General features: G+C 39.2%; 3 protein-coding genes across 3 annotated transcripts; 2 read left to right on the top strand and 1 right to left on the bottom strand.

Annotated features, from left to right (window-relative positions):
- Positions 1-9,759: 9,759 nt before the first annotated feature.
- On the top strand, positions 9,760-14,595 carry LOC110725302 (auxin response factor 17-like). The gene is made up of 3 exons (XM_021904791.1): positions 9,760-11,175; positions 13,070-13,749; positions 14,294-14,595. The coding sequence occupies exons 1-2, from the start codon at positions 10,069-10,071 to the stop codon at positions 13,703-13,705; spliced, it is 1,743 nt and encodes a 580-aa protein (XP_021760483.1). The 5' UTR covers positions 9,760-10,068; the 3' UTR covers positions 13,706-13,749; positions 14,294-14,595.
- A 1,571-nt stretch (positions 14,596-16,166) lies between these two features.
- LOC110725301 (protein GrpE-like) lies at positions 16,167-19,609 on the top strand. The gene is made up of 3 exons (XM_021904790.1): positions 16,167-16,897; positions 17,419-17,925; positions 19,159-19,609. Exons 2-3 carry the CDS (start codon positions 17,419-17,421, stop codon positions 19,366-19,368), a joined length of 717 nt encoding a protein of 238 aa, XP_021760482.1. The 5' UTR covers positions 16,167-16,897; the 3' UTR covers positions 19,369-19,609.
- Positions 19,610-23,416: 3,807 nt separating this feature from the next.
- Positions 23,417-25,687, bottom strand: LOC110725299. The gene is made up of 2 exons (XM_021904789.1): positions 24,705-25,687; positions 23,417-24,608 (listed from the first exon to the last, which is right to left on the bottom strand). Exons 1-2 carry the CDS (start codon positions 25,053-25,055, stop codon positions 23,979-23,981), a joined length of 981 nt encoding a protein of 326 aa, XP_021760481.1. The 5' UTR covers positions 25,056-25,687; the 3' UTR covers positions 23,417-23,978.
- Between the last annotated feature and the right edge of the window lie 724 nt (positions 25,688-26,411).

The following is a 26,411-nucleotide window of genomic DNA, read 5'->3' as shown; positions in this document are numbered from 1 at the left end:
GCCGAAGAGGAGTTAAAGCTTGCTAAGCTGAAGCAAGCAGCAGCTAAAGAGAAGCAGCAGAAGGGTGAGGAATACGAGAAAAAGGCTGCTGAAGCCTTCAAAACCTTCTGCGACGCTATGGAGAAGGAAGTTTTTCCCCCACTGATGGAAGGGGAAAAATTCCTCCAAGAGCACATGGGAGTGGACATCTCCAAATTCAAGGCTACCATTGAGAGCCGAATCCAGGAAGGGGCTGCTGCACAAGCTGAAGTGCAGCAACGGCTAGAAGCTCTTGAAGCCAGCAGAATGGCTGCTGAAGAGATGCTCCAAGCCAGGGATGTCCAACTCTCAGAAGCTGCTGCTGCTGCTGAAGTTCAGAGAGCTAAGCTCCAAGAAGCTGAGGATCAGCTGACGGCCAAAAAGGAAGAAGTGGCCCAGGCTCAGACAGAGGCTTCCCAAGTTCAGCAGGAGCTGAATGAGCTGAAAGGTTCCTCCTCCAAGCTCGCCGATGAGCTGAAGAAATCCAAGGAAGACTTGGAGGAGACCCAGAAGAAATTGGCTGATGCTGAGGCTCTACTCAAAGTCCGTGTCTATACCCAGGAAGAATATGAAATGGGTTTCAGAAACGGGTTCAGAGTGTGCCGAAGAGTCTGCCTTCATGCTGAGCCGAAGCTGGACTGGTCCAAATGTGCTGAATGGGTCCAGAATCCTGAAGACCCTCATATGAAGTATGCAACTCCAGTCGAAGCTGAAATTATTAAGGCTGAGGAAGCCGAAGAAGAAGCTGAGAGAATGGAGTTGGAGGTTGAACAGAGGGAAAGGGAGGCTCGGCAGAGTGCAAAGCCTGCTTCTTCTGCTGCTGGGGCTGAGACCACCATGGGGCTCAACAATGCTGACCAGTCTGATCCTCGGGCTGAAGCATAGGAACTCGGGCAGTCGTCTTCAGAATCTTGCGGTTCATCATGCGCTCAACTTTAGACTTGTCGCTTTCTGAATTTTTTGCCTTGTTTTTTGCTTCAGCTTGCCTTGTCGTACAAAACAGTTTATTTTTTGCTTCTGTACGTATTTCGGCAGCTGTTATTTTCCGCTTGTGGGCGGCTGCCGATACAGTTTATTTGAACTTGTAGCTCAATTTCTGAGCATAAATTATTAATTTGATGTTCTTTTCTTCAGCTGCTTTGTTTTTGAATGCTTTACTGTTTCTTCAATTCTGCTGAACATAAACTTGCACTGGTAGTGCTTCTTGCCCCCCCACTGGTAGTGCTTCTTGCCCCCCCAGAAATTGAAGTATGGCTTCAGCTGAATAAACAATTTCTTTATTTCTTCAAAATGGGTATTCGAAACACAGGGCCAACTGAAGGCAATGCTTCGGATAACGCCTTTGGAGAACAAATCTTACTGAAGCTTGACTTCAGCTGAAAGACTAGAGTTCTTTAAAAAATGGATATCCGAAACACAGGGCCAACTGAAGGCAATGTTTTGGATAATAGCTTTCTGGGATACAAGGCTCAGTTAAGGCAATATCCCAGAATTGTCCATGGACTCATGTCTTTGGAGAACAAGTCTTACTGAAGTTGGACTTCAGCTGAAAGACCAGTGTTCTTTAAAAAGACGGATATCCGAAACACAGGGCCAACTGAAGGCAATGTTTCGGATAATGGTTTTCTGGGATACAAGGCTCAGTTAAGGCAATATCCCATAATTGTCCATGGACTCATGTCTTTGGAGAACAAGTCTTACTGAAGTTTGACTTCAGCTGAAAGACCAGTGTTCTTTAAAAAGACGAGTTTTGTCAGCAATCTGAAACCCAGTTACCCGAAGGCGAAGGTTTCAGACGAGGCTGAATAAACAATTTTCAACTGTTGCTGTTATCCTTGATTTTCTGTCTATCTTTGAAAAATGGATATCCGAAACACAGGGCCAACTGAAGGCAATGTTTCGGATAATAGCTTACTGGGATACAAGGCTCAGTTAAGGCAATATCCCAGAATTGTCCATGGACTCATGTCTTTGGAGAACAAGTCTTACTGAAGTTTGACTTCAGCTGAAAGACCAGTGTTCTTTAAAAAGACGAGTTTTGTCAGCAATCTGAAACCCAGTTACCCGAAGGCGAAGGTTTCAGACGAGGCTGAATAAAAAACCCTTAAAGAGTAGATAGAACCAAGAAAACTTTGAAAGGATAAAAAGTTGTAAACATTTATATAAATGGCGGCTCCAAGGCCTTTCATTAGTTCAAAATGTACTTACAAAGATTGTTCTGCCCCGAAGGGTTTACACATGATATTTTTTCAGTACATCAGCGTTCCAGTGATTTTTCAACTCAGTTCCATCCAACTGCCGAAGTCGGTATGTCCCTGGCTGAAGCTCGTCACAGATTTCATAAGGTCCTTCCCATGCAGCTGAGAGTTTCCCATGGATTCGGCCTTTCTGAACTGCAGCAGCATTCCGAAGGACAAGGTCTTCAATTTTAAGAGGCCTTACATGGACCCTTCGGTTATAAAATTTGCTGATTCTCTGCTTATAAGCGGCCATTCTGTCTCGGGCTGAGTCTCTTAATTCGTCGAGGAAATCGAGAGATTCCCTCATCAGTCGCTCATTCTCAGCCGAGAAGTGGTGCACTCGTAGGCTCTCAGAGCCAATTTCCACTGGAAGAACGGCTTCGGCACCATACACCAGTTCAAAAGGTGAATAGCCCGTTGCCTCTTTTTCAGTTGCCCGAAGGGACCAAAGGGTTCCAGGGAGCTCCTCCAGCCACTTGGACTTTTGATCTTCCACCCTCTTCCTGAGGGCATTTAGGATCTGTTTATTTGCAGCTTCGGCTTGTCCGTTACTTTGCGGGTGGCATACTGCTGAATATGCCAGTTTGATGCCGAACTGATCTGTATACCGCTTCAACGGTAAGTTATCAAATTGCCTCCCATGATCGAAGACAAATACTCTCGGGATGCCAAATCGAGTGATGATATTCTGCCAGATAAATTTTCTGACAGTTTGCTCTGTAATGTTCGAGGCTGCTTCGGCCTCGATCCATTTACTGAAGTAGTCGACACCAACTATCAGCCATTTTTTCTGGTACACAGCCTCTGGAAATGGTCCCAGTATATCCAGTCCCCATTGGGCAAACGGGAGTGGATTAAGGATCGGCTGAAGATCCCTTGCTGGCTGATGGATAACTAGAGCGTATTTTTGACATTTTTCGCATTTCCGAACCAGCTCCTTAGCATCTGCGATCATGGTGGGCCAGTAATATCCAGCCCTCAATGCCTTGTGGGCTAAGGTCCTTCCCCCAATGTGGTTCCCACAGATGCCGAGGTGAATCTCCCGTAGGATATAATCTGCATCTGTTGGTCCCACGCATTTTAGCAATGGGGCTGAAAAGGACTTTTTCAGAAGTTCCCCCCTGAATCCAATGAACCTTGAGCTGGTTCTCTTCATCTTGGAGGCCAAAGCTTTATCTTCGGGAGTTTCTCCCCGAAGCTTGAAAGCTAGGATGGGGTCCATCCAACTAGGCTCTGGGTCAGCGCAGCACACTTCAGGTGCTTCGTCGACACTTCTCTCTCGACGCACTTCTACATATACAGATCTGTTCAGCTCGGTAAGAGATGAACTGGCAAGTTTGGAAAGTGCATCGGCTTGAGTATTCTGACCCCTTGGGATCAGCTGAACCTCAAAAGTTTTCAGCTCTGCAATGACTGACTTGATCTTGGAAAGATAAGCTATCATGGAGGGCTTTTTAGCCTCGTAGCTGCCGCTGATCTGATATGCAACTAGCTGAGAGTCTGTTTTCAGGCAGACATGATCGGCTTCCAGGGAGATGCACAATTCTAGGCCGGCGATTGCTGCCTCATATTCGGCTTCATTGTTTGAGGCCTTAAAAGAAAATTTTAGTGCATACTCAAAGGATTTGCCTTCGGGAGAAGTTATCACTACTCCTGCCCCCGAACCGTTTTCGGTGGAAGATCCATCCGTAAACACGGTCCAGACTTTCTTTTCATTGTCTAGCGCTTCTTGGTATGAGCATTCGGCCAAGAAATCCGCTAGAGCTTGAGCCTTAATGGCAGCCCTCGGACGGTAGCTGATGCTGAATTCGGTGAGCTCAAAAGCCCACTTAGCTAGCCTACCGGATTTTTCAACCCTGCCGAGAACTTTTTCCAACGGCTGATCAGTTAAGACCACTATCTGATGGCAATCAAAATAGGGCCTCAGCTTCCGAGCGGCTACTACTACCGCGAAAGCGACTTTCTCGAGTAGAGGGTAGCGAGTCTCGGCATCCGTCAGTGTATGACTGACAAAGTAGATCGGTTGCTGACTTTTACTTTCTTCCTTCAGCAGTACTGCGCTGATGGTGGCTGGGCTAACGGCCACATACAGATACAAAGTTTCTCCTTCAGCTGGGCTAGCCAGCGTTGGGAGTTGAGCCAGATGCTCCCGAAGCTGTTTAAAGGCGTCTTTTTGCTCTTCCTCCCAAACGAGCTCTTTTGTTTTCGGGAGTTTCAGGGCTTTGAAGAAAGGTAACCCCTTATCGGAAGCTCTGGAAATGAACCTCGAGAGGGCTGTCATTCTTCCGGTGAGCAGCTGAACATCCCGCTTCGTTTTCGGCTCAGGAAGGTCGAGCGCCGCTTTGACTTTGGAGGGATTGGCATCAATCCCCCTTTTGCTGACCATGAACCCAAGGAATTTCCCTGACTTCACGCCGAAGACACACTTCTTCGGATTCAGCTTCATTTGATGCTTTCTTAAGGTGGCGAAAGTTTCAGCCAGGTCCTTAACATGGTCCTCAGGTTTTTTGCTTTTGACGATCGAATCGTCGACATAGACTTCCATGTTTCGGCCCTTTTGATCGGCAAAAACTTGATCCACCAGCCTTTGATAGGTTGCCCCCGCATTTTTCAATCCGAAGGGCATCATTTTGTAATTGTACACCCCAGCGTTCGTGACGAATGCTGTCTTTGCTCGATCGTCGGGGTGCATGAAGATCTGATGATACCCCGAGAATGCGTCCATGAAACTAAGCAAGGCATGGCCACTTGTCGAATCGACTAGCTGATCGATCCTCGGCAAGGGATAGAAATCCTTCGGACAAGCCTTATTTAGGTCCGTGAAGTCAACGCACATCCTCCAGGTACCATTGGCCTTCTGAACCATCACCACATTTGCCAGCCATTCTGGATATTGGCAAGGTTCGATGAAGCCTGCCTCCAGCAATTTTTTGACCTCGGCTGCGATGTCTCGGTTCTTATTAGCGGAGTAATTCCGCTTCTTTTGCTTAACTGGTCGACACGTTGGGTCAACATTAAGCTTATAGGAGATGAGGTCTGAACTTATCCCGGGCATATCAGCTGCCGAGAAATCAAACACATCTCTGTTGTCCCGAAGGAGATGAATAAGTTCACAACGGGTGTTCGGATCAAGGTCCATCCCGATTGTTACACATTTCTCAACGTCTCCTTCGGCCAACTCAACTGTTTCAGTCTGTTGGTCCATGTCCATTGCTGATGGACTGGACTCTTCATAATCTGGCCTGCTGCCTATGTCAGCAGGTGTCCTAGTCTTTTTGTTCTTCGGCTGGCTCTCTGAGTCTTGCTGTTCAGCTGAAGAGCTAGCCTTTTCCCTTTCGGGCCCTTTACCTCTGGGTTCAGATCCTTGGGCCGAAGCACTTAGGCCTTTCGGCTTTTTTGTGCTTAGCTCTCTTTCTTTTTCTTTCTCCTCCTCATCCTTGTCGTCATCTGGGCGACTACTGGATGGCTTGAGGTAGTTGCACCTTCGGGCGTCCTTTTGGTTGCCTTGTATCCTCTCGGGGAAGCCGGCGTCTGAGACGTAAATCATCAGCTGATGATAAGTTGAGACGACCCCTTGGATCTCATGAATTATGGGTCTCCCCAAAATCACGTTGTACACTGAAGGAGTGTCAATGACCAAAAATTCAATCATGACGTTCCTAGCTGCCTCATCGCAGCCGATGGTGATAGGAAGTGTCACCTTCCCATCTGGATAAGTTGAAGCCCCGTTGAACCCGGATACCGGGTAGGGTACCGGCGTAAGGTGCTTGGGCTTCAGCTTGATTTGATTGTAGGCCTTTCGGAACAGAATGTTTGCTTCGCTGCCACCGTCAACAAGGACCTTACTGACGTCGTGGTTGGCCACCGTGGCGATGATCACCAACGGATCCTCGTGAGGGAACGTTATCCCCCGGCAGTCGGCGGCTGTGAACGTCATGTTCGGCACCGGCGATTGGGGAGACTGAATGTCAGCGTTGTTCACCTGGTGAGTCAAAGCTCTAAGGTGTCGCTTGTGCTCCCTCCGAGAGTATATTCCTCCCGAGATAACATTGATCGGAGAGAATTTCCCCTCCGGCTTTTTACTGTTCTTCCGGAGGAAGTCGAGGTCTTGCCGAGAGTCCTTTGCTGACTTCTCGGACTCTTTTTTCTCGCGGTGATCCGCGATGTATTTTTTCAAGTATCCCTTCCGGACCATGTCCTCTATCTGGTCCTTCAGTTGGATACACTCCTCAGTGTTGTGTCCCGGAGACTCGTGGAACTCGCACCACTGATTTTTATTTTTCCGCTGATACCACTCTGGGAGTGGTCTCGGCTTTCGGTAACTCTGCTCCTCCTTCGTCACGCTGTAAATTTTGGCGCGTGGAAGAGAGAGCGGAGTGTAGGACTCGTATCTGCCTGTGTATGAGGCAGATTTTTCCTTCTTTGGGTCGCTGGCCGAAGATTGCTCCGAGGCCTTTGACTTTCCCTTTGCCTTATGGCCTTGGCCTTCAGACAAGGGTATTTGTTTTTGTTTCCCTCCCCCGAATTGAGGTTGGGTTTTCGCTTTGTTCCATTCTTCGGCTCGGATGAACTTATCCGAGGCATTTAGAGCTTCCTCCAGGGTCTGCGGGGTATGCATGACCATAAAGTCTAGGAACTTCCCGGGCTGAAGACCATTCTGCATTACAAAAACGGCTAGCCCCTGGTCCAGCTGAGAGATGCTGGATGACTCGTTACTGAAACGGGTCAGATAGTCTCGGAGGCTTTCGGTTTCCCCCTGTTGTAGACTCATGAGTTCTGCAGTAGTCTTCTCTCGGCGGTTTGCCGTGGAAAACTTGCTCCTAAATTTGGAGGACAGATCATCCCACCCTGTTATGGAGCCTTGCTTTACTCCCTTGGAGATCCACGGTTGCGCGACCCCCTTGAGAGTGGTTGGGAAATATTTGCACCAAGTCGCTTCGGATCTGGGGCAAAGATGCATATGAGTCTCATAAGAGGCCACGTGGTCCTTCGGATCCGAGGTCCCGTCATATGTGATGTGCGACGGTATTTTAACCGTGGGCACGTGCTCTTCCAGTATCCATTGCTCGAATGACGAACTAGCGGGTAGCATAACGGCCTTGCCCTTGTTCCTGGCCGAAGGGACCGCGCTCCGCCCTCTTAGAGAGGTAGGAGTGGTTTTCGTCCCTGGCTGGGAAGTCTGGGCCTCGGCTGCAGGGAACGAGAGGCGACTGCGCACGCCCTTGTTCCTTGCCGCCGAGTCGGTCGAGGACTCTTCGGCGAACAGTCTCAGGTTCTCGGTGAGTAGATTCTGGCCGAGAAGCTGAGCTGCTGCTCTTATGCGTTTCTGGTCGGGAGGATGAGGATCCTTTTAAAAATTGAGGGTTCTTTTTCCTCTCTTTTTCATTTTTCCAGGTATCCTCTTCCCACTCTTCCAGTTCCCGGAAGGAAGGAAGCTTCCCACCATCATGGTCTAGCTTCCTCCGCTGATGCCGGGTATGCGGAGGAGTTCGATCACGAGGTGGTGGCATATTTTGTGCCCTCATCGCCTCCATGAGCACTGTCAGCGCTCTTGCCACCTCTTCCGAGCTGGGCCCCGTCAAAGGGGTCCTCGGCCGAGTATGGGAATGAGGGCGCACAGTCGATGGTTGGCTTTGGGGCACTGAATGTGTCATATGATCGGACTCACCCCTGATAGACCGAGAGTGACTCGGCCTATGATGAGAGTCACGAATTACGGGAGAAAGGGAATCCTCCTTGTATGATCCTCTCCCCGAGCTGGCACCCTAAGGAGAGTTCCGGTCCGGCGAGGGTGATGGTGTAGGGGTTTTAGGCTTTTCGCCCGCTCCTTGACGGAGGCCTTTACTCTTGCGGTTCTTAGCCATTGCTACTAAGATAATTGCAAGATGATCTTGGTTAGAAATTTGGCTTAAAGATTTTTGAAAGTCTTCCCCACAGACGGCGCCAAATTGTTTCGGGTGAAAACAATGGGACCTTGCCGAAGGTCCGATGAAGTGGTGAAGACTAGATTCGATCCAAGAAATGTTGGGCCGAAGGTTTCCTGCACAGTAAACACACGTAAACTAGCCTTGGGGGTGTTGCCGAGGAAGGCCCCTCCGATGCTAAAGTCAGTACAATGTGTAGAAAGAGAACACTATGCAAGAGAATTAGTTGCTTGAGGCTTTGCTTGAATATATGAGAATGAATGTAAAAATGTAATATTGATGGCTTTTATACCTCTTCATACATGGAGAAGTTGGGCCTTAGCCCAATTGGCTTGCCTTGAGGATTGATCTTTGACTTTAGCACAATTGGAGAGATGAACCTTGACCTTGGGCTTTTAATTGGATCATTTAATGCCTAAGCCCAATTGGACTAAATTGGACCCAAACAATATCCAAAAATTAAGAAGATTTATGTATATAAATGTGAGATAGAAGAATCCCTTGATGATAAGTGAAAGCCAAGTATTTTGTGAAACTAGCTCACTGTGTGACTGTGTGTTGTGTTGGATTGATTCAAAAACTAAGATCCGTAGCCTAAATCTATGGAGTAAAAAACTTTGGGCTAGCTTAGTATACTTTGTATAAATTTAGAGTTACTTTTAAATTGATTCGGCTAATTATAATCCGTTACGATTTTTTAAAATAATTTCTTTTAATAATTAAACAAAAATTGTTATTTAACGAAAAGTTCAATATTGTTTTATATTTTCGGTTTTTTTTTAATTATTTTAAAAAAAAAACTAGAAGTAAATTTTTACTTTACAATTGCCTGTTTTTTATTTCAATATGTCACATTAATTTGTTTAAAGTTGTAAAATCCATTCGAAACAATAAACATCATGTACACAAAATTTGTGACTCGTGTCCAATACATGACACTCATCTTTAAAAATCTACTAGTAAAAACTTGAATTTTGGGATAGTTGTCCTATACCTAATCTTAAGTGTCCCAATACATAAGATAAAAATGACTAAAAATCAACAACTCCAAATTACAAAAACAAACCACAAACATCTTTTTAGGGAGTGTGAGTAGTAGACTAAGTAAACCATGAGAATTTTACTAATTCTGTTAAAGATATTTTAAATCTTAATTTTTTACTGTACTAACAAATACCAAATTCCTTTTTATCTTTTATAATATTTACCTAACGGAAATTCTGTTCTTTTAATTTCACTGTACTTTCATAATTATCTTATTTTTCAAACACTCAAATTAATTAATTAATTTTATAACAATAGTAATTTTATCATGTTTTCAGCTTAGATTCATTTTTTACCTATCCCTTAAATTTCTGAATTCTCTAACTGCTTAGATTTTTCAATTTTAAACAAGTGTACGACATATTTTAACCCTTGCAAGGGACATTTTCGTCATTTCCAGTATTTATTTACTCTACTACTGAAACAAATGCTGCGGTTTTCCAAAACCACTGTCTTAACCCTAATTACACTGAAACTGGTTTTATTTTTTCACGCTCTAATCAAATCCTGTTTTACAGCTGAAACAAACAACACGCGCTGTAAATCGCGTGGCTAATTAAGAGGATTAATCACTGTAATTATCATGACAAGGGTAGATTAGTCATTTTACCAGTCGTCTCGTCTCTACCAAATTCATCCACCCCCCCTTATATTACTCCTTAAGTCCTAACAGACGAGTGTGAGAGCGAGATTTTTAGAGAGAGAAAACAACAACAAACAAGAAAGAGAAAAAAAACACAAATTAAATTCTTCTGAAACAAAACTCTAGATAATTCCCAAAATTCAATTGAATTGTTCTTGATTTTGCCCTTGTTTGGGTGAATCTTGTCATCTGAATTTCAATGGCGGATCAACGTCAACGACGAAGCTGTACTCAGCAGAAACAGCAGCCGCAGCAGCAGCAGCAGCAGCAGGAGAAGGAATTGAGTGCTGCATTAGCGAAGATTATACAAGGAAGCTTAATTCATGTACCAAAGAAAGATTCTAGGGTTTACTTCTTTCCTCAAGGGTACTTGGAACAAGCTTTGAACCCAGTTTCTCTCTCATCGATTGATACTTCGAGATCTTTTGTGGAGTGTCGTGTTCTTGATAGAAGTTTTTATGCTGATACTGTTACTGATGAAGTTTTCGTGAAGTTTCGGCTTATGCCATTGAAGTCGAGTAGTAGGTTTGTGGTGGAAGGTTCTGGAAGTGTTGGTAATGGAGATGATGGTGTTGAAGAAGATGAAGAGAGTGAGAATGTGATTGAATCGTTTGTGAAGAGTTTGACGGCTTCTGATGCGAATAATGGAGGTGGGTTTTCTGTGCCGAGGTACTGTGCTGAGTCGATTTTTCCGGCATTGAATTTTGAGGATGATCCGCCAGTGCAGAATCTGAGAATCTTTGATGTTCATGGAGTTGAGTGGCCATTTAGGCATATTTACAGAGGGACTCCGAGGAGACATTTGTTGACTTCTGGGTGGAGTAAGTTTGTGAATAGCAAGAATCTTGTTGCTAATGATTGTGCTGTTTTTATCAAGAATAAGGTCACTGGTCAGTTGTTTGTTGGGATTCGAAGGGCGTTTAAGCCGTTGCCGAAGCCGAATGCCCGTGTTTCGTCTTGGGTGGTGTTGCCGCCGCCGAAACCCCGGACGATTGGGGTGTTTTCGAGGAATGTGAGGGGGAGGGTTCCGGAGGATGCGATAGTGGATGCGATTCAGAAGGCGGCGAGTAATGTGCCGTTCGAGGTTGTGTATTACTCGAGGGGTGGGTTGCCGGAGTTTGTGGTGGCAGCTGAGAAGGTGGAGGAGGCTTGGGGAGTGTTTTGGAATAATGGAATTCGGGTTAAAATGGCCCGGCAAATCGAAGATGGAGGCCCAAAGCCGACGTGGTTTAATGGGACGGTTGCTTCTGTGGTTCCTGGTCCTGATCAAGGGCCTTGGCCCGGTTCTCCGTGGCGGATGCTTCAGGTTTTGCCATTGCTTACTTTGTTTATTTAGTTATGTTTATGTTATTAATTATTATTATTTGGTATGCTATTATTATGAAATGCAGTTGATTGTAGGAATGGTAATAGGAATTCTATGGATGTTTAAAATAATTCATTGGAGATGAGTGTGCTATAACTGTTATTGACATGAATCATACAGTGTTTAAATGTTTGAATCTGTCTGTTTTACTGAACTCTTGTCCTTATAATGAGATTTAATTTTGAAATTTACTCTACTTTCATCATTTTCAAGTTGTTTGATAATATTATAAATTAAAGGTTGGTCTTGGAAAAATTGAATTAAAAAAAAAAAAAACAAAAAAACAAATAGGATTTATCTTCCCCTTGATTTTCTGCTATACATGTAATTTTGTTTAGCAAGTATTCTCGTTTTCTTGTTTCATTCAGATGTCTGCTAATCAATTCCTCTTTATCATATTCGTATGTTGAGAAATGAACAACTGTAATTTGACTATGTTGTTTTCATACTTTTTTTTTTTTTTTTTTTTTTGTTGAAGCTTCTGTGATGGTGTTATTGAGCAATTTATGTGTAATTGTGATTCTCCCTCCAAAGAGACGATTTTTAGGACTTATATTTCAGCCATTTAGGGTTTAACTAGTTTAGGACTGAATCAAATAGTCATGAATATTTTCTTGGCCTTTCATGGGTGGTTTCTTTAGAGAATTCGATTTGAGATTTTGCGAGGAAGTGATCGTTTTGGGAAAGTTGATGACTTGATGTTGGTTTATGGTTGGGTGCTTCCTCTATAGAGGTTTTAGAATTTTCTGAATTTCCTATGTATCTGGTTGGTCAAAAATAAGTAATTTGATAAATTATCTACTACTTTGAAGACTTGAATTGATTTAAACTGGATACTATTCAGATCCTGTGACTTATCTGATCACCAAGAGATGGATTTTTACACTTTGCATACAGCAATTTTAACCTTATTATAGATTCTTGTATGTGTCGTGCTTTAGCAACAAATGTTGGGAGTTATTTAATGATTCCAATCTGCCCAGAAATTGTAGTCACATGGGGAACTTTTGGGCTCTTCCCTCACCCGGCCAACCCCTTTCTCCCTCATTACTGAATAAAATTATGGTATTCCAACATGTTCCCAATCATTTGTCTAGAATGTTTCTCATGTTCCTCATTGTTGTTTTCTGAAAGTATGACATTCTGCTTTAAATTATGAAATTGTTGTAAGGCCTTAATTATCCAACTATATGCGGCGAGAGGTATTGTTGTGATGATTACAATGTGTTGATCTAGTAGTTTTTGTCAGGCATTTTCTTGATCCCTCATTTGTGTGGAAGTAAATTACACGCAGTAATAGTGCTGTTGATACAGTTCCTATTCCAATTTCAAATGATACAGAGAAAGGAGGGGGGTTCTCGAAGGTTTTTGAAAATCGACTTCACAATCCAATGAATTATTTAGCATTATGAAGCAAGTGTATGAATAGCTTTTGATTTAACAGTCGATTTTTTTTTATACTGCTAAATGAGTGTTTCCAAAGATATTTTTCTGAAATCTAGAGAAGTATTGCATTCACTCTGCATCAATGCTATTTGTTTCCTTTTCACCCAAGACATCATTATATGAACTGTTGTGACAATTTTTATATTCGTGTTAAAGTTGTTTGTTTTATGTGCAATGAGCTTATACAAGGTGTTGCTGTTTCTGCTTGGGGGCAGTCCTTGCGTGCCTGGCTATCATGTCTTTATCTATGTTTCTCTGGTACAAGCATTGTCATTTTTAGTTTACCAGTTGAGGCATTGTAATTGGCCTGTAATTAAATTATTAAGCTGTAAGTATTACTTAGTTGGGATTTTGGGATGTGAAACACTCGTAAATAAATTCTTTGCAGGTTGCTTGGGATGAGGCTGATAAGATGGAAGAATTTAAGATGCTTAGTCCATGGCAATTGGAGTGTATTGCTCCAACACCACCACCTATTCATCCTACATTTAACCCTGGCAAAAAGTTAAAGGGTGTGCAGAACTCTGTAATGCTAGCTGATGGGAAGGGAGATATTTCCTTTCCTCCAATCGAATTCGGTCCAATGATGATGGGCCCGTTAAGCCCATCCTTTATAAACTACAACAATTTTCCCGCAGGCATGCAGGGAGCCAGGCAATTTCCTAGTATTTATCTACCTAGTTCATCTACCACCATGAATGACAGTTCTCATCAGGGGGGTCCTGATGATAATATGGACAGTAGTATGTCACAGAAAGTGGAAGGTGTATCCACAAACCCGAATGTTGCCAGTTCATCTTGTGAGACACCTTCACCTGACAGCCACAACAGTGTGCAACTCTTTGGTTCGACGAGTACTGGGCGTCATTCATGCAACGTAACTAGACAAGGTGTCACTTCATTTCAGCTGTTTGGGAAGACCATTCATATGGTGCAGCCTCTTGCAGATACGGATGACATAAGCTGTACAGAATGTGATGCTGAATCTCAGAGACCCCCTGTGATGAAACCATCTGCTATGTGAATGGCGGTTTGCAATGTGTTGGCAATTGGGAGAAGGTTGTACAGGTATACATCTTGATAATTTATGATAAAATGTTTTATTTATCCTGACTGCATTTTAGTTTCCTTCTCAAAAAGCATGTACAGTTGCTTTAAATTGTGTCTTTTCATTTCTTCTGTTGATAAAGGAACTCCGTTGTGTTTTAAATACACCTTATTGGTTCTTAGGCCATCTCTGCACCTAAATATCTCATCTGTTAAATGCATAAGGCTCCTGAATTGGTTAGCTTTTGCATTTATCACATGGTCTCAATTACCTTGATAATGGTGGCATGGTTCTTTAGCATTGCATGTGGTGAAATCATATGATATTTTGGCTGACCAATAGCTTGATATATTTTTGCATTTTTGTTACATTTGTCTTTTATTTTTGATAAAGGTGTATAATGTGTATGGGTAGTAACTCTATATTTGCTTGTAGTTAAATGCTTCTCATGCAACAAAGCAAAGTGAAATCCAATTAACTTCCTGTAGGGAAATTAAATGCTCAAGTCTTACATTATAGACCATTGCAAAGTCTCCAGGAAGTGACAGTTTCTTTTTTTCTCAGTTTCAGGTATGTGGCTCGGTGAGTAGAGGCACGCACCACGCAATTTCTAGTTTAGTATTGGACCTATGTAGCTTGCTGATGGTAGTTCGTTTTTCACCTAGTATGGTTTGTTTTGGCGTTGTAAATTTTTATCTTAGAGACGCTTATCAAACTAAGTCTAAATAATTTGCTTTGTGGTGGAGTGCTTTTAGATTTGGACATGATGTAAATTTACTCCATACCTCGGATGGAGAAAAACCATTAGGGCTTCCCAAGTTGGCGTACTTTTTTTTTTACGTGGATTTTCTTTCTTTTGCATGTCACAGCAGTTGGTAGTTGCCGTGTTTGCTTCTCCCTTTGTTAGTGTTTGTTGTCGTAGGCTTCCAGTCGATGCTTTGATGGTTTCAGTATCAGCATGATCTTTTACTACTTATATTCGATAGTATGTTATTCGAAACAACCTTGCTGTCATAGATTGATAAGAATGGTAATGAGTAGATCTTCTATCTATGTCAATCTCAGATACATAAATGGAGAGGAAAGTCGGCAGAGGGGAAGGTGGTAAATGAATCAAGTGGTTCAATCATGTCAAATTATCAAGTGTTTACAAGTATACTGTATAGTACATTTTCCAATGACAGTCTTTTTTTTTTTTTTTTTTTTGAGGGGAAATGACAGTCTTTTCTAGAGATAATAATATTGTGATCTACTTGTATATGATCCTTTTTAAAAATAAAAAAAAATGAATTTGTACATATAATGTTTGACAATGGGATTTGGGTACAGTTTCAAATTATACATTTGTTTTCCTCTTTTTCATCCTTCTTTTTTCTTTGTTATTATTGTCATTGTCCACAATGTTGACCCATTGTCAGTACTCACTACTGACACAGATCATGAAGAGGAGTCCTACTTCATTAATTTTCCAAATCCTTCCCAAATTCAAAATGATAAATGAACGTATATTTCAAAGATTACAAGCATGATTAATATTGTTCAAAGTTGTTATATATTGGTGTTCATTCTTGTAGAACTATATTGTTTAATATCATTTTAAACTCTTTAAAAAATAACTTAATAATTAAAGTTAGGAAATATAATTTTCTTATTATTAACTAATTAGAGTTTAATAGAATAGTTATAGTTTAAAATAAGATATATAATAAAGTTTGAAATTCGAATAAGTAAATAAATAAGAAAATGCTCCATACTTAATAGGGTGTTAAAAGAGGATACTAGGAGCGTGACTTTTCCACGGCTTGTCCCTCTGTAGGTAATTTTTGTTCTTTTTGATGTGTTGTTTTTTCTTTGCTTTTGTTTTTATTTCTTTTTGGAAGTTCTATCCTCATCGAAATCAAAAATAAATAAATAAAGAAAAAACGTATTTAAGCTTAAATAATTATAATTAATAAAAAAATAGGCTTAATAATACGGGATATTACTCACGCCCCTATGGCTAGGGAACTAATTGCTTCAAGCCCTACTAGTGACCCCATTTACGTGATAACTAGTATTTAGGCCCGGGCATCAGTTACTGTATATTTCTATGATAAAAATCTTTATTAATATTTAATCTTTATTAAATACCATGTAATATGGTAATAGCTTAGTGGCTAATATTTTATAATTAAAACTTAAAATCGTGGGTTCAAATCTTATAAGAACCATATTCTTTGACATTTTATTGAATCAAATTGATGTCCGCCAGCCTCTCTTCTAGGGTTTATACAAAATCTTGTTCGTTTAGGCCGGAAATAAATCTACACTACTTTGTCTCCCTATAGTAGAGTCGTTAGTTTTTGTTAGCTTAGTTGTTTGTTTGTGCTAGGGTTTATGAGAAAGGTAATCATCTTTTGCCCTATAGTCAATTCGTTGGTAAAAATTTATTCGAATCACAACGGTTGTCAAGTTTTCAAATGCGTTCAAGCGAATCAAATGAAAATCATCCTTATGACTACAACAAATTGTTAGATCGTCTCTCCGAAAAGGTTGTATATTCCAGCGATGTGTGCGAGAGACGTACCACAGTGCTAGATCTTTTCAACGATCGTAGCTTTGATAAGGAAACCCTAATTTAATTCAATTTTATGTGTTTGTTAATTTAAATTTCATTTGTAGATGCCGAATGAATTTTTATTAATAATTGATTTGTTTCAAAAAAAAAAAAAAAAAATTGATATCCGCCAAAGCCGATAAAGCTCATAATTAAGAATTCGTGTTAACCAGTTATCCTCTTGACTTTTGGCCGTTTTTCACTCGAATAAAGGAAAATAAATAAACAAATTAATATTTGTAAAAATCAAATTTTCTCGGGAGAGTGTTTGCAAAATCAGTAGAAGAACCTCCTTCCAGAGCTCTCCTTGTCTTCATCAAATTCTCTCGCTTCCCACATTCATTCTTCTGTTAATTTCAATGGCATCTCTCTCAATCACAAGCACAAGTACCCTTCCTTTAATTTGAAGTGCTAAGCAAATATACCCTTTTTGTAAATCCCACAAACATTTAATCTTTCCTATCCAATCTTCTCCCAAATTTAACCATCTTTCTATTTCAAATTCTCTCTCTTGTTCTCCTCCTCTTCTTCTTCACAACCGCCATGATTTCAGGTGCTGCTTCTCTAACATTGTAAGCTATCTTCTCTCTCTTTTTTAAATAGTTTGTTAATAAAGTTGCAAACTTTCTGGGTTTTTTTATCTTTAAATTGTTACTGTTATGATGGGATTTATTTCTTCTTTGAAAGAATTATGTTTCAATAATTACTTAATGACACTGTTGCTGATGTATAATATCATAAGCTGCTGGAAAATTTTGTTGATTGATTGATTGAATTTAGTCTATGATTATAGAAAACTGTTAGGATGGAATTCAATTTTTGAAAGAATTATGGCTAAAATATTAGTAGTATGTCATTGTTATTGATATGTTATGATGAAGTATCATAAGCTGCTGGAATATTTTGCTTCATATTATATTGAATTGAAGTTTAGTCTATGATGCCAAAAATTTACCTGCAATAATGGTTGATACATTTATAATGGTTGATGAATAAATTGTGCAACTATAATGTTTTGGAAATTCAAACTCTCCATTTAATTAAAAGCAAGTGGATGTATTTCAATGGTTGAAAATTATTATTGGTATTGTAGATGGATGAAGGAATGCTAGAGGAGGAAGATGGGGAAAGGGGGGAGGCAGGTGCTAAGAGGATGTGGGAAAGTGTTGAAACTCTCACTAAATATTATAAGGAGGCTGTTTTAGCTGGGGATTATCAGACCATTACAGAAATAGAGACTGTATTATTAAGACTAGAAACCGAAAAGAACAAATTGGAAGAAAGATTATCAACATTGACAGAAGAGATAACTTCTGGGAAGGAGAAGTTTATCCGACTGCAAGCCGATTTTGATAATTTTAGAAGGAGATCAGAGAAGGAGAGACTTTCAGTTCGAAGCAATGCACAAGGTGAAGTTATTGAGAGTCTTCTGCCAATGGTGGACAATTTTGAGAGGGCGAAGCAACAAATCAAACCAGAAACAGATAAGGAAAAACAGATTGATACGAGTTATCAAGGTATTTACAAGCAGTTTGTAGAGATCATGAGGAGTTTGCGTGTTGCTGTCGTTGCAACAGTAGGGAAGCCTTTTGATCCATCGGTAAGCCTTTTTATCATTGATCACTAACTATAACCTTTTCTAAGCCTGTGCTCATTCACGATTTTTCTTTAGCATTTGATTTGAATTCGCTTTACCTGCAAAATGCTTTCAGATAATTGAGGCTACATAGAACTTTTACATCGTATATTCTAAAAGCCTAAAACTGTTCCAGTTTTTCACTAGTTTAGATGGTGTTAGTTGAGTTATTGCTGGAAGCTCAGTAGTCCTTTCCTAAGCATGCTTGTTATTGGTTGTGAACTTGTGATTGTGAAATTGGTTGTGAATTCGTTTTATTTACTGTTGTAACCTTTGCAACCAAATTTAGAACTTCTGTTCTTTCATTTTCTTTTTCCTTTTTCACAATAAGCTTTAGATGGGATGAGAGGAGTGGAGTTGGGCGGGTTAGGCCTCTATCGAGACATCCCTCATAGAGCCATTCAGTACAAAAGAAGTTAAGAGTTACAGTTAAGAATGACACTGGTTTGACTTGGCAAATTTATAATCTCTTGATTTCAGCGTGTTTTTCTCTCCATTTCTATGCTTACTACTCATTTTCTACGTGCTACTTACTTGCCTTTTTTACATGAAGTGTACTTACAATTGCATTGGCCGAGCTCACTCGGTCAAGGGTAGCTGCATTTGCTTGCCTGCTCACATTGTCATGTTTAATGGTGGAGATAATGCTCCTTGCATGGAGATACAGTGAGAATAATATATATTGCCAGATCGTCATGCCACTTCTAGATGGCAACTTAGTTAGGATTTACACGATGGCAGTTGAGGTAAAAACAAGGGTTGTGTTGAAATTAGATCATCCATGCTGGGAAAGCGATTCCCAATGGCCCCTTCACTTGTTGCCTTGTCAGAAGGTTCTTCGGCTTTGGCGACATCAGTCAGTGTGGTTTGGAGACCTATTACCACTTCTTGAACTGTAAAAGCTACTTTGTACTTCTTAATAAAAAGAACAAAAACCAAAAATTGACCAACTCTGTAGTCTGTACTCACATAGGCCAGTGTCAACACTTTTAGGTAAAATTATTGAAGATTTGTTCAAGTTTCTGCTGAAGTCAATATTTTATTGCTGCCTTGATCGACAATGATGGAAAGTCTAAACCATTGGTATATATTAACAGTAACTCTGTGGAAGTTTGTACATAATTTGTGGCTCTGATACGCATTACTCTATTAGTGTTAAATTTAAGCATCTTGAACTTGTTTTGTTTCTTATTGTAGTTGCACGAGGCCATTGCCAGAGAGGAGTCTGAAGAATTCAAGGAAGGCATTATAATTCAAGAATTCAGACGTGCTTTTCTCCTTGGTGATCAACTTTTGAGACCAGCAATGGTAAAAGTTTCTTCAGGTCCTGGTAGGAAGATAGATAAAACAGCCACTCAAATATCCTTGGAGCAACCCGCCGCAGCTGCTGGCATGGATGAACATTGATTCACAATGCAATATTGAATGTGAAGAACTTTTGGCTTAGTATTTATACTATAATGATTCGTTGGTCGTGATAGTTCATAACCTATTTTAGGCTTCTTAGCATTCATCCACCCTTTTGTGAACATACACACACAAGGAAAGCATCAATTATTATGTCATGCAGCATTTTGCTGAAGTTGATGTTTACAAGATGAATGAATTGTTCTTTGGTGAAAATTGAAAATCTAGAGTAATTTGGTCATTGCTATTAACTGAATACACAATATACTTCATAATTTCATATTCTTAAAATTTTAAGATATTATCTTAGAGAACAAGATAAATTACATTCATATTCGGTAAGATTTTAAAGATTATTTTTTAATTTTTTTTTTAAGCTTATTATGTTGATTTTTTCTGCTTAATGATGAAGGTTGGAGGGGGCAACCCAAAAAAATACTTGATCTCTTTTCCAGTTGGGATTTCTTTTGCTTAGATCTTTATCAAGAGGGTATGCTGGAGTATACGAACATGAAATAGGTTCAATTGTGTTATTGTTCAAATTGAAAACCCCGCGGTCACTATGCTCCCAATAAGTCTTACTTGGATCAATGAAGTAGACGGAATTGGGGTGTAAACCTGGATACTTACTAGCACATAGAGAAAATGCCTGATCGTGACCAATAAAAACACATCGGTCTTCTAGTGTTGTCAAACGTATCAACTCCTTCTGAGCAAGTCGAACCTTGAAAATGTCGAAGTGCATAGTTTTTATTGGGGGTTCATGCCCCTTCGGAGGATCATTGTTTACCAAATGCCTAACAATGAGCACGACATCATTAGACTCGCTATCCTCAAATGTTGTCAAGATATGATTTCTATGACGAATCTCTCTCAAATCTTTGAGTTCCTGACTCTTCTCTTGTTCAAAATATCTGCAATTTCAATAGGACCCCTAGCCAAGGAAGGCAGGCGGATGGCATTAATATCCTCAGCACTGAAATATGGATTGGCTAAATAGATGGGGTGGCTTTCGTCTTGGGGATCCTCAAGGCTAACCATTCCCCTACCGATGCAGGGTATACCAAGACATTCCCTTCGCTTTAGCCTCACAACCTTATTCTCTACCAGGCTGTAGAATGAGTCCACAATGCACCCGGTCTTCTCATCCAGTTCCGGATTGAGGTTTAACCACGGGGTTCTCGGGTTTGGCAGACATGTCTTACCATCCACCACCTCTAGTGATGATGACGATGACAGGATGCTCAGATTGGCTGCTTCTTGTTGTTGTTTTGATAAAAGATGTTTGGTTCTAACTACTCCTCAAGTTGATTACAACCCAGTGATACTGTCAACCTCCTTAGCATTCTGAAGCCATGAAAAGGGTAATTCCATGTTTCGCTTCTTCACTTGATACACATGGAATGTATCTCATGGGGTTAAAATTGTCTTGTTAAACTAATAAAATAAGGATAAATATGTCATTTTCAATTTTTCTTTCCTTTTTCACGATTTAGTACTCCATTGAAGGCTTGAAGCAGGTATTGTGTTTTCTCTCCCCTCCCTCCACCATTGAAGCGGGTATTGTGTTTTCTCTCCCCTCCCTCACAAACTCTTAGACTTATATTTTCAATGGTGAAAGGTATACAATACACACAATCAGTCCTTGTTTTTCTATAAGACATGGATATCATTTGTGAAGTAGTATTAATTAATATCATGTTTACAGAAGTTGAAGAAATCCCGGTAATTTTATAGGGTTGGTTTGTTTCCTACCCTACCTCATAGTCTTAAGTCTTAACACTTACAAAGTACATAGTTATATATACAATCTTGTTGTAGGAACTAGGAAGTAGCAACTGGCAAGTCCACCAGCATGACATTTAACATTCACTTGTTTGGCTGCTGACTTACCAAAAAATGACTTACATCCACACTTTTATTTTATTAAATGCGGAGTAATAATTATTGATTAAATATAATTGAAATGGATTACAGAAGTTATTATTTTTTATTAAATAAAATCAAAAACTTGTCTTCAAAAAAAATTATAATCAGGTGAAAGATTTCCCTTGATTTTTCATATTTTATTCAAAAAATTGTCTTCTTGTCTAGGTACACTACATTGGAGTAAGAAAAATCTCAAATGATATTGGAAAAGGCCATGAAATGCATGTGAATTTTACAGACATGGAAAGGCTGCAGAAAGGATCTCATCATGGTTGATTCCTTAACATGGATACCATCATTTTATTTCTGCTGCCAGCTTCAACATTTATTCGCCATGTTTACTGAAGTTGAAGAAATCTTGGCAATTTCATAGGACTGGTTTGTCTTTATAATCATCCTCTTTTACACTACTCTTATTTTCTGTCTTCTTGTATTTTAATTTGTATCAGTAGTATATTTTGCTTGTTTATGGTTTGTCTTTGGTGTTGTGACTTGTATATTTAACTTGTCATGATGATATTCATTTATGATGATATGAGCGAGCCTCTCTGTTGTTTTTGGTAATCGATGTTGATATGTTGCATTCAGTTTTATTTGTGTTTTTTGTATTTGGGCCATCCTTTTGTGTTTTGGGCTTTAACTCTCTTCATTCTTGTTGTGCACTAGATATCTCTTTCCCTGACTTTGCTTTTCATATAATATTTTTCACAATACAATATTAATCACCAAATAATGGAGTTAACACTTTTCATAAACGTTGAATGACAATAGATACATAAAAGATCAAATGGCATTCAATTATCAAGTGAGAATCTCGTTCTCTCTCCGTTTATAAAAAGATTAGGCCTATAATTTTAGAATGATCAAATCCTTAACAAGCAGATCGTGAGATATTTAACTCGACTCGAAACTTTAACGAATACGAGTCGAGCAGGTTTTATTGACTCGAAACTTTAGCGAGCACAAGTTGATCACAGGTAAAAAGTTTTCGAGTTGAGTCGAGCACCCATCAGTTCCTGATCGATTCGCTCGATTAACACACCTAAACATAGACTTGCTTGCTACATTAAATGTCTGACTTACCAAACAAAAAATTATGTTTACATCCCACATTATATTTTATCAAACAGTAAATCATTGATTAAAGACTATTATAATTAACAAGAATTACAGAAATTAATATTATTTATTAAATACGGAGTATTGAATTATTGATTAAAAAAAGGAACTTACGTGAGAGGCCCATGAAGGAGGCAAAGCATGAAAAATAGGGATGGGACAAAAAGCATGACATCTAATCGGGTCGGATTAGAGTCGGGTTGCCCCTTAATTATAAATATATAATGTTGCCTCCCACAAAAATCCCCCTCAGAAATGGGCAACATTCTGGGTGTGACTAACACACCAAACCCAGAAAAAACACGCTTCTTTTTTTCTTTCTTTGTTTCTAAATTGAGAGTAAAAAAAAAAAAAGAAAAGAAAAGAAAGGCAGGCGCAGAAGAGACAATGTCAGGTTGGAAGTCAGATATAAGAGAGAGAGTGTGTCATTATCACTTCCATTGCTTTCATGAGTGAAGAAGAATAGAATCGAATCAGGTTAAAACTTGATGATACAGTAAAATAAATACAGTAAAAATCAGGAATCTTTTTATTTTTAATTTTTACTGTTGAAACCCACTCCAATTCATGATTGTTTCTCAACCGAAATGATTAGTCATTTACTGCCACAACTTGACCGCACTCCTTTCAGTTCCCTTGAGAAGGAACAGTAATGTAAGGCAATCTCACAAACTAAATTTAAAATAAAAAGGATAAAAAAAATATGTGGGTAAAATAAAATCTTAGTACTAGTTTCTTCAAAAAAAAATCTTAGTACTGGTGAAAAAGAAAGCACAAGTCAAAAAAAAAAAAAAAAAAAAAAATAGTTGGTATTTTGACTTTGATAATAGAAAATTGGAAGAACCTTCCATCCCTTTCTTTTTTGAGTAAATGAGGTGAATACCACTTACCATATCTGTGTGCCCATCTTATGTTATTTCATCCTTGACTTGAATAACAATCTAATAAAATAAAATAAAATGAAATGAAAAATAAAAAAACAAAAAAAAACTACAAAAAAAAAACTGTGAAAGTTTTGATTTTTATAGATTACATTGAAACTCCTCTACATTCAGAAAATGATTGATTACAGCAGTATGGAATCATATACTAGTTGCTGAACACAAAAAATTAAGAAACTACTACTACTACTACATTCCTACTCTAATAATATTCTCATCTAATAAAAAAACATAATTAAATAAATTATTAAAAAAAAAACACAAGGGCTTTTTGGGAAAAACACATCCTCCTTGATTCATCATCAGTGTTGTTGCTGCTAAGTGCACTAAGGAAACCATGTTGAGCAAAATGTGGGGAAAAAAAGCCTTTACCAACAACAACAATTAAAATTACAACCAAAACCCATCTTCTTCAATTCCTTCTTAATTTTACTTAACATTTTTTTTTTCTTTCTTTTTGACTGTGTCATCTTCATTCTTCCTTTTTTTTTTGTTTTCTCTGTATTTCTTTGCTTGATCTCTGATAGTTTCCAATCCAGCAAATTCCAACTTTTTTTCTTTTTTCTTTTTTTTTTGGGGGTTTCCTAGATTTTTTCCAAAAAAAAAAAAATTAAATTAAATTTACCTGTGACTGTGACTGCAAAAGTCCAAAAGTTTCTTCCTACCTTCAACAATTTCATCAAAGAAATCATCAAGTTGGCTAATAATATTCTCAGCACCAGATCTCAACACTCCAAAACAACCTTTCAAATTGTCCACTCTATCTCTAATCCCCACTTCAGATTCCCATTCCACTCTCTCACCTCCTTTCCTCTCCAACTCTGCCCTGAGCTCTTCCATGGCCGCCTTCGATCTTCGAAACTCGTACAACAACACCCCTGCTCTTCCTCCACCATTCATCTGGTTTATTTGTCCTCCTACCCTTTGCTGTAGTCGTGTTGTGGATACCATAAAACCCGACCCGAATATCACACACCCTTCGTAATCATCATAACCTCCCCTCAGAAAGTTGCTTGATTCCGGCCAACAGTACACTAGTCCACAAAGTAGGATCATTAGTAGTAATGAGCTTACATTTCTCATCGCGTAAAGTACTCCTCTGAACCCATTGAATCCATTCAATTTCGATTCGATTAATACTTTTTCATCCATTCTTAGTGATAGTGCTTGGATTCTTGTCTCCACTAACGCTCTGTTTTCTTCTTCCAATCCTATTGCTTCTCTTCTGCATCCTGATAGCCCTCGAATCACCTGTATTTTTATTTATTTTTCCAATCCGATCAATCAGAACATAAATTTGAAATACAAATTGGGATGGAGAGATTTGAACGTGTGAGTTATTATTACCTGGCGAGAGAGCTGGGGAGTGATATGGCGATGGTTATCGAGAGAAGAAGCGATGTTGAGGCCGGAAGAGTAGTAATTCTCCATGGTAGAGATGCCGGATTTTAAGACATGACAAGCCTCCCAAAGCTTGGAGCTTTCATCCATGTATTCTTCAAGCCATTTGTCTCCAACGGGAAGATGAAGTTTTTGGACAAGAAGAGTTAATTGGGAATGAAATGATCGAAGAAGAGAAAGAGTTCTTTGAAGGAATTGGATTGACATGAAATTATTGGAAAGGAATACTCTTTCTAGATCATCTATTCCTCTGGTTAAGAAGGTGTAAAACCCATTTACAGATGAACTAGGATCCATAATTTAACGATAGAGGAGAGAGACACCGAAACCCAAAAGAGAAAGTTTAAGAGAAAGAATTTTGGTGATTATGAGTTGAGAAGTGAGTGAATGAAGAAGCAGGGGAAGGAAAAAGGTTGTAAAGAAGGGGGTATTTAAATTGAGAAGGAAAAAAAAAAGTTTTTTTTTTTAATTATATTTTTTTGATAGAATTAAATGAAAAAAAGGGGAATTGAATTGAATTGAATTGGAATGCAATTGAAGAGGGGAGGAATTGGAATATCTTAGAAGCTCAGGTTTCAAAGGTTGAAAAGGATTGTTGGGAGCAATGATGGGTGTTTCCTTTAGAGGGGAAAGGATGATTGGTAATCTGCCATTTTCATTGTTAAATGGGCAGAAAGGAATTTATTTTTAAGTGGGAATTTCATCAAATTTTTATTTAACCAAAAATAATTAAAATTCAAATAAAGGAAGCAAGAGATGATGAATGAGAGAGTGGACAAACTCTTTTTAAGTAACAATGCAAATTTCATGAGCTTCCTTCCAATTTGTTACTTTTGTGGAATTGTCCATTTCATTTATTTTTATTTTTTTAATTAAAAACACTAACAATAAAACAAAAATTCTTGAATTCCTTATTTTAATAATATGGTGGGCTATGTTTTCTATGAAATGAGATTGTTGTAATTGGCTAGTAAAAAGCTTTGACTGAAGATTGACTGAGATATTTAAATCTAATTTATATAGTTATTGCTTCTAAATTGCTTCTATATGTATGAAAATTGTGATAATGGAATTTCAAAGGATATGTAATGCTTGATTTGAGTGCTAAATTTGGCTTGTTCTTCCCTCTTTTTCCTTCCTCGAGCAACTGACTTTGTTCCCAAATTATACTTTCAATTCCATCCTTTTCTATTGAAATCTGGATTTTCGTTTCTTCCTAATTGTCCTAGATTACTTCCCTTTTTTATATTTATATTTTATTTTTTATATGTAAGGGACAGATGGAACGATGGGGTTCTTTGAATTTGTCTTGTACACTCCATTCTACTATGCAAATTATCAAGTCTTTTTAGGCCCCCTTCTCATTCCAAACTTCTAGCTCCCTGGTTATTTGGTGCATTGCTTCCCTTGGCAAGGGGGCAAACCTACTTGTTTCTCTCTTCATTGTTCCGGGCCGTTCTTTATGGGTTCTTTTCGTACATCTATTCTTCATTTGATTTCATACCGAAATCTTATTTGATGTCTTTCTATTTGCGAAGTTTCTTTGTGGATTCTTTTCATAGGTTTATTATTCATCTGATTTGATACTCTGTATCTTTCTATCTAAGAGAAATTTTGAAATCAATAGGTTCATACAACGAATCAATTATTAGC

Source organism: Chenopodium quinoa, unplaced genomic scaffold (assembly GCF_001683475.1).
Source record: "Chenopodium quinoa cultivar QQ74 unplaced genomic scaffold, ASM168347v1, whole genome shotgun sequence".
NCBI lineage: Eukaryota > Viridiplantae > Streptophyta > Magnoliopsida > Caryophyllales > Amaranthaceae > Chenopodium > Chenopodium quinoa.
This window is presented reverse-complemented; position numbering and strand designations above follow the sequence as displayed.

Coding starts and splice junctions, on each gene's coding strand:
- LOC110725302 (XM_021904791.1), top strand. CDS start 10,069: ATGGCGGATCAACGTCAACGACGAAGCTGTACTCAGCAGAAACAGCAG. Junction 11,176..13,069: donor CTCCGTGGCGGATGCTTCAG/GTTTTGCCATTG, acceptor AATTCTTTGCAG/GTTGCTTGGGATGAGGCTGA.
- LOC110725299 (XM_021904789.1), bottom strand. CDS start 25,055: ATGGATCCTAGTTCATCTGTAAATGGGTTTTACACCTTCTTAACCAGA. Junction 24,609..24,704: donor CTCCCCAGCTCTCTCGCCAG/GTAATAATAACT, acceptor ATAAAAATACAG/GTGATTCGAGGGCTATCAGG.
- LOC110725301 (XM_021904790.1), top strand. CDS start 17,419: ATGGATGAAGGAATGCTAGAGGAGGAAGATGGGGAAAGGGGGGAGGCA. Junction 17,926..19,158: donor GGAAGCCTTTTGATCCATCG/GTAAGCCTTTTT, acceptor TTCTTATTGTAG/TTGCACGAGGCCATTGCCAG.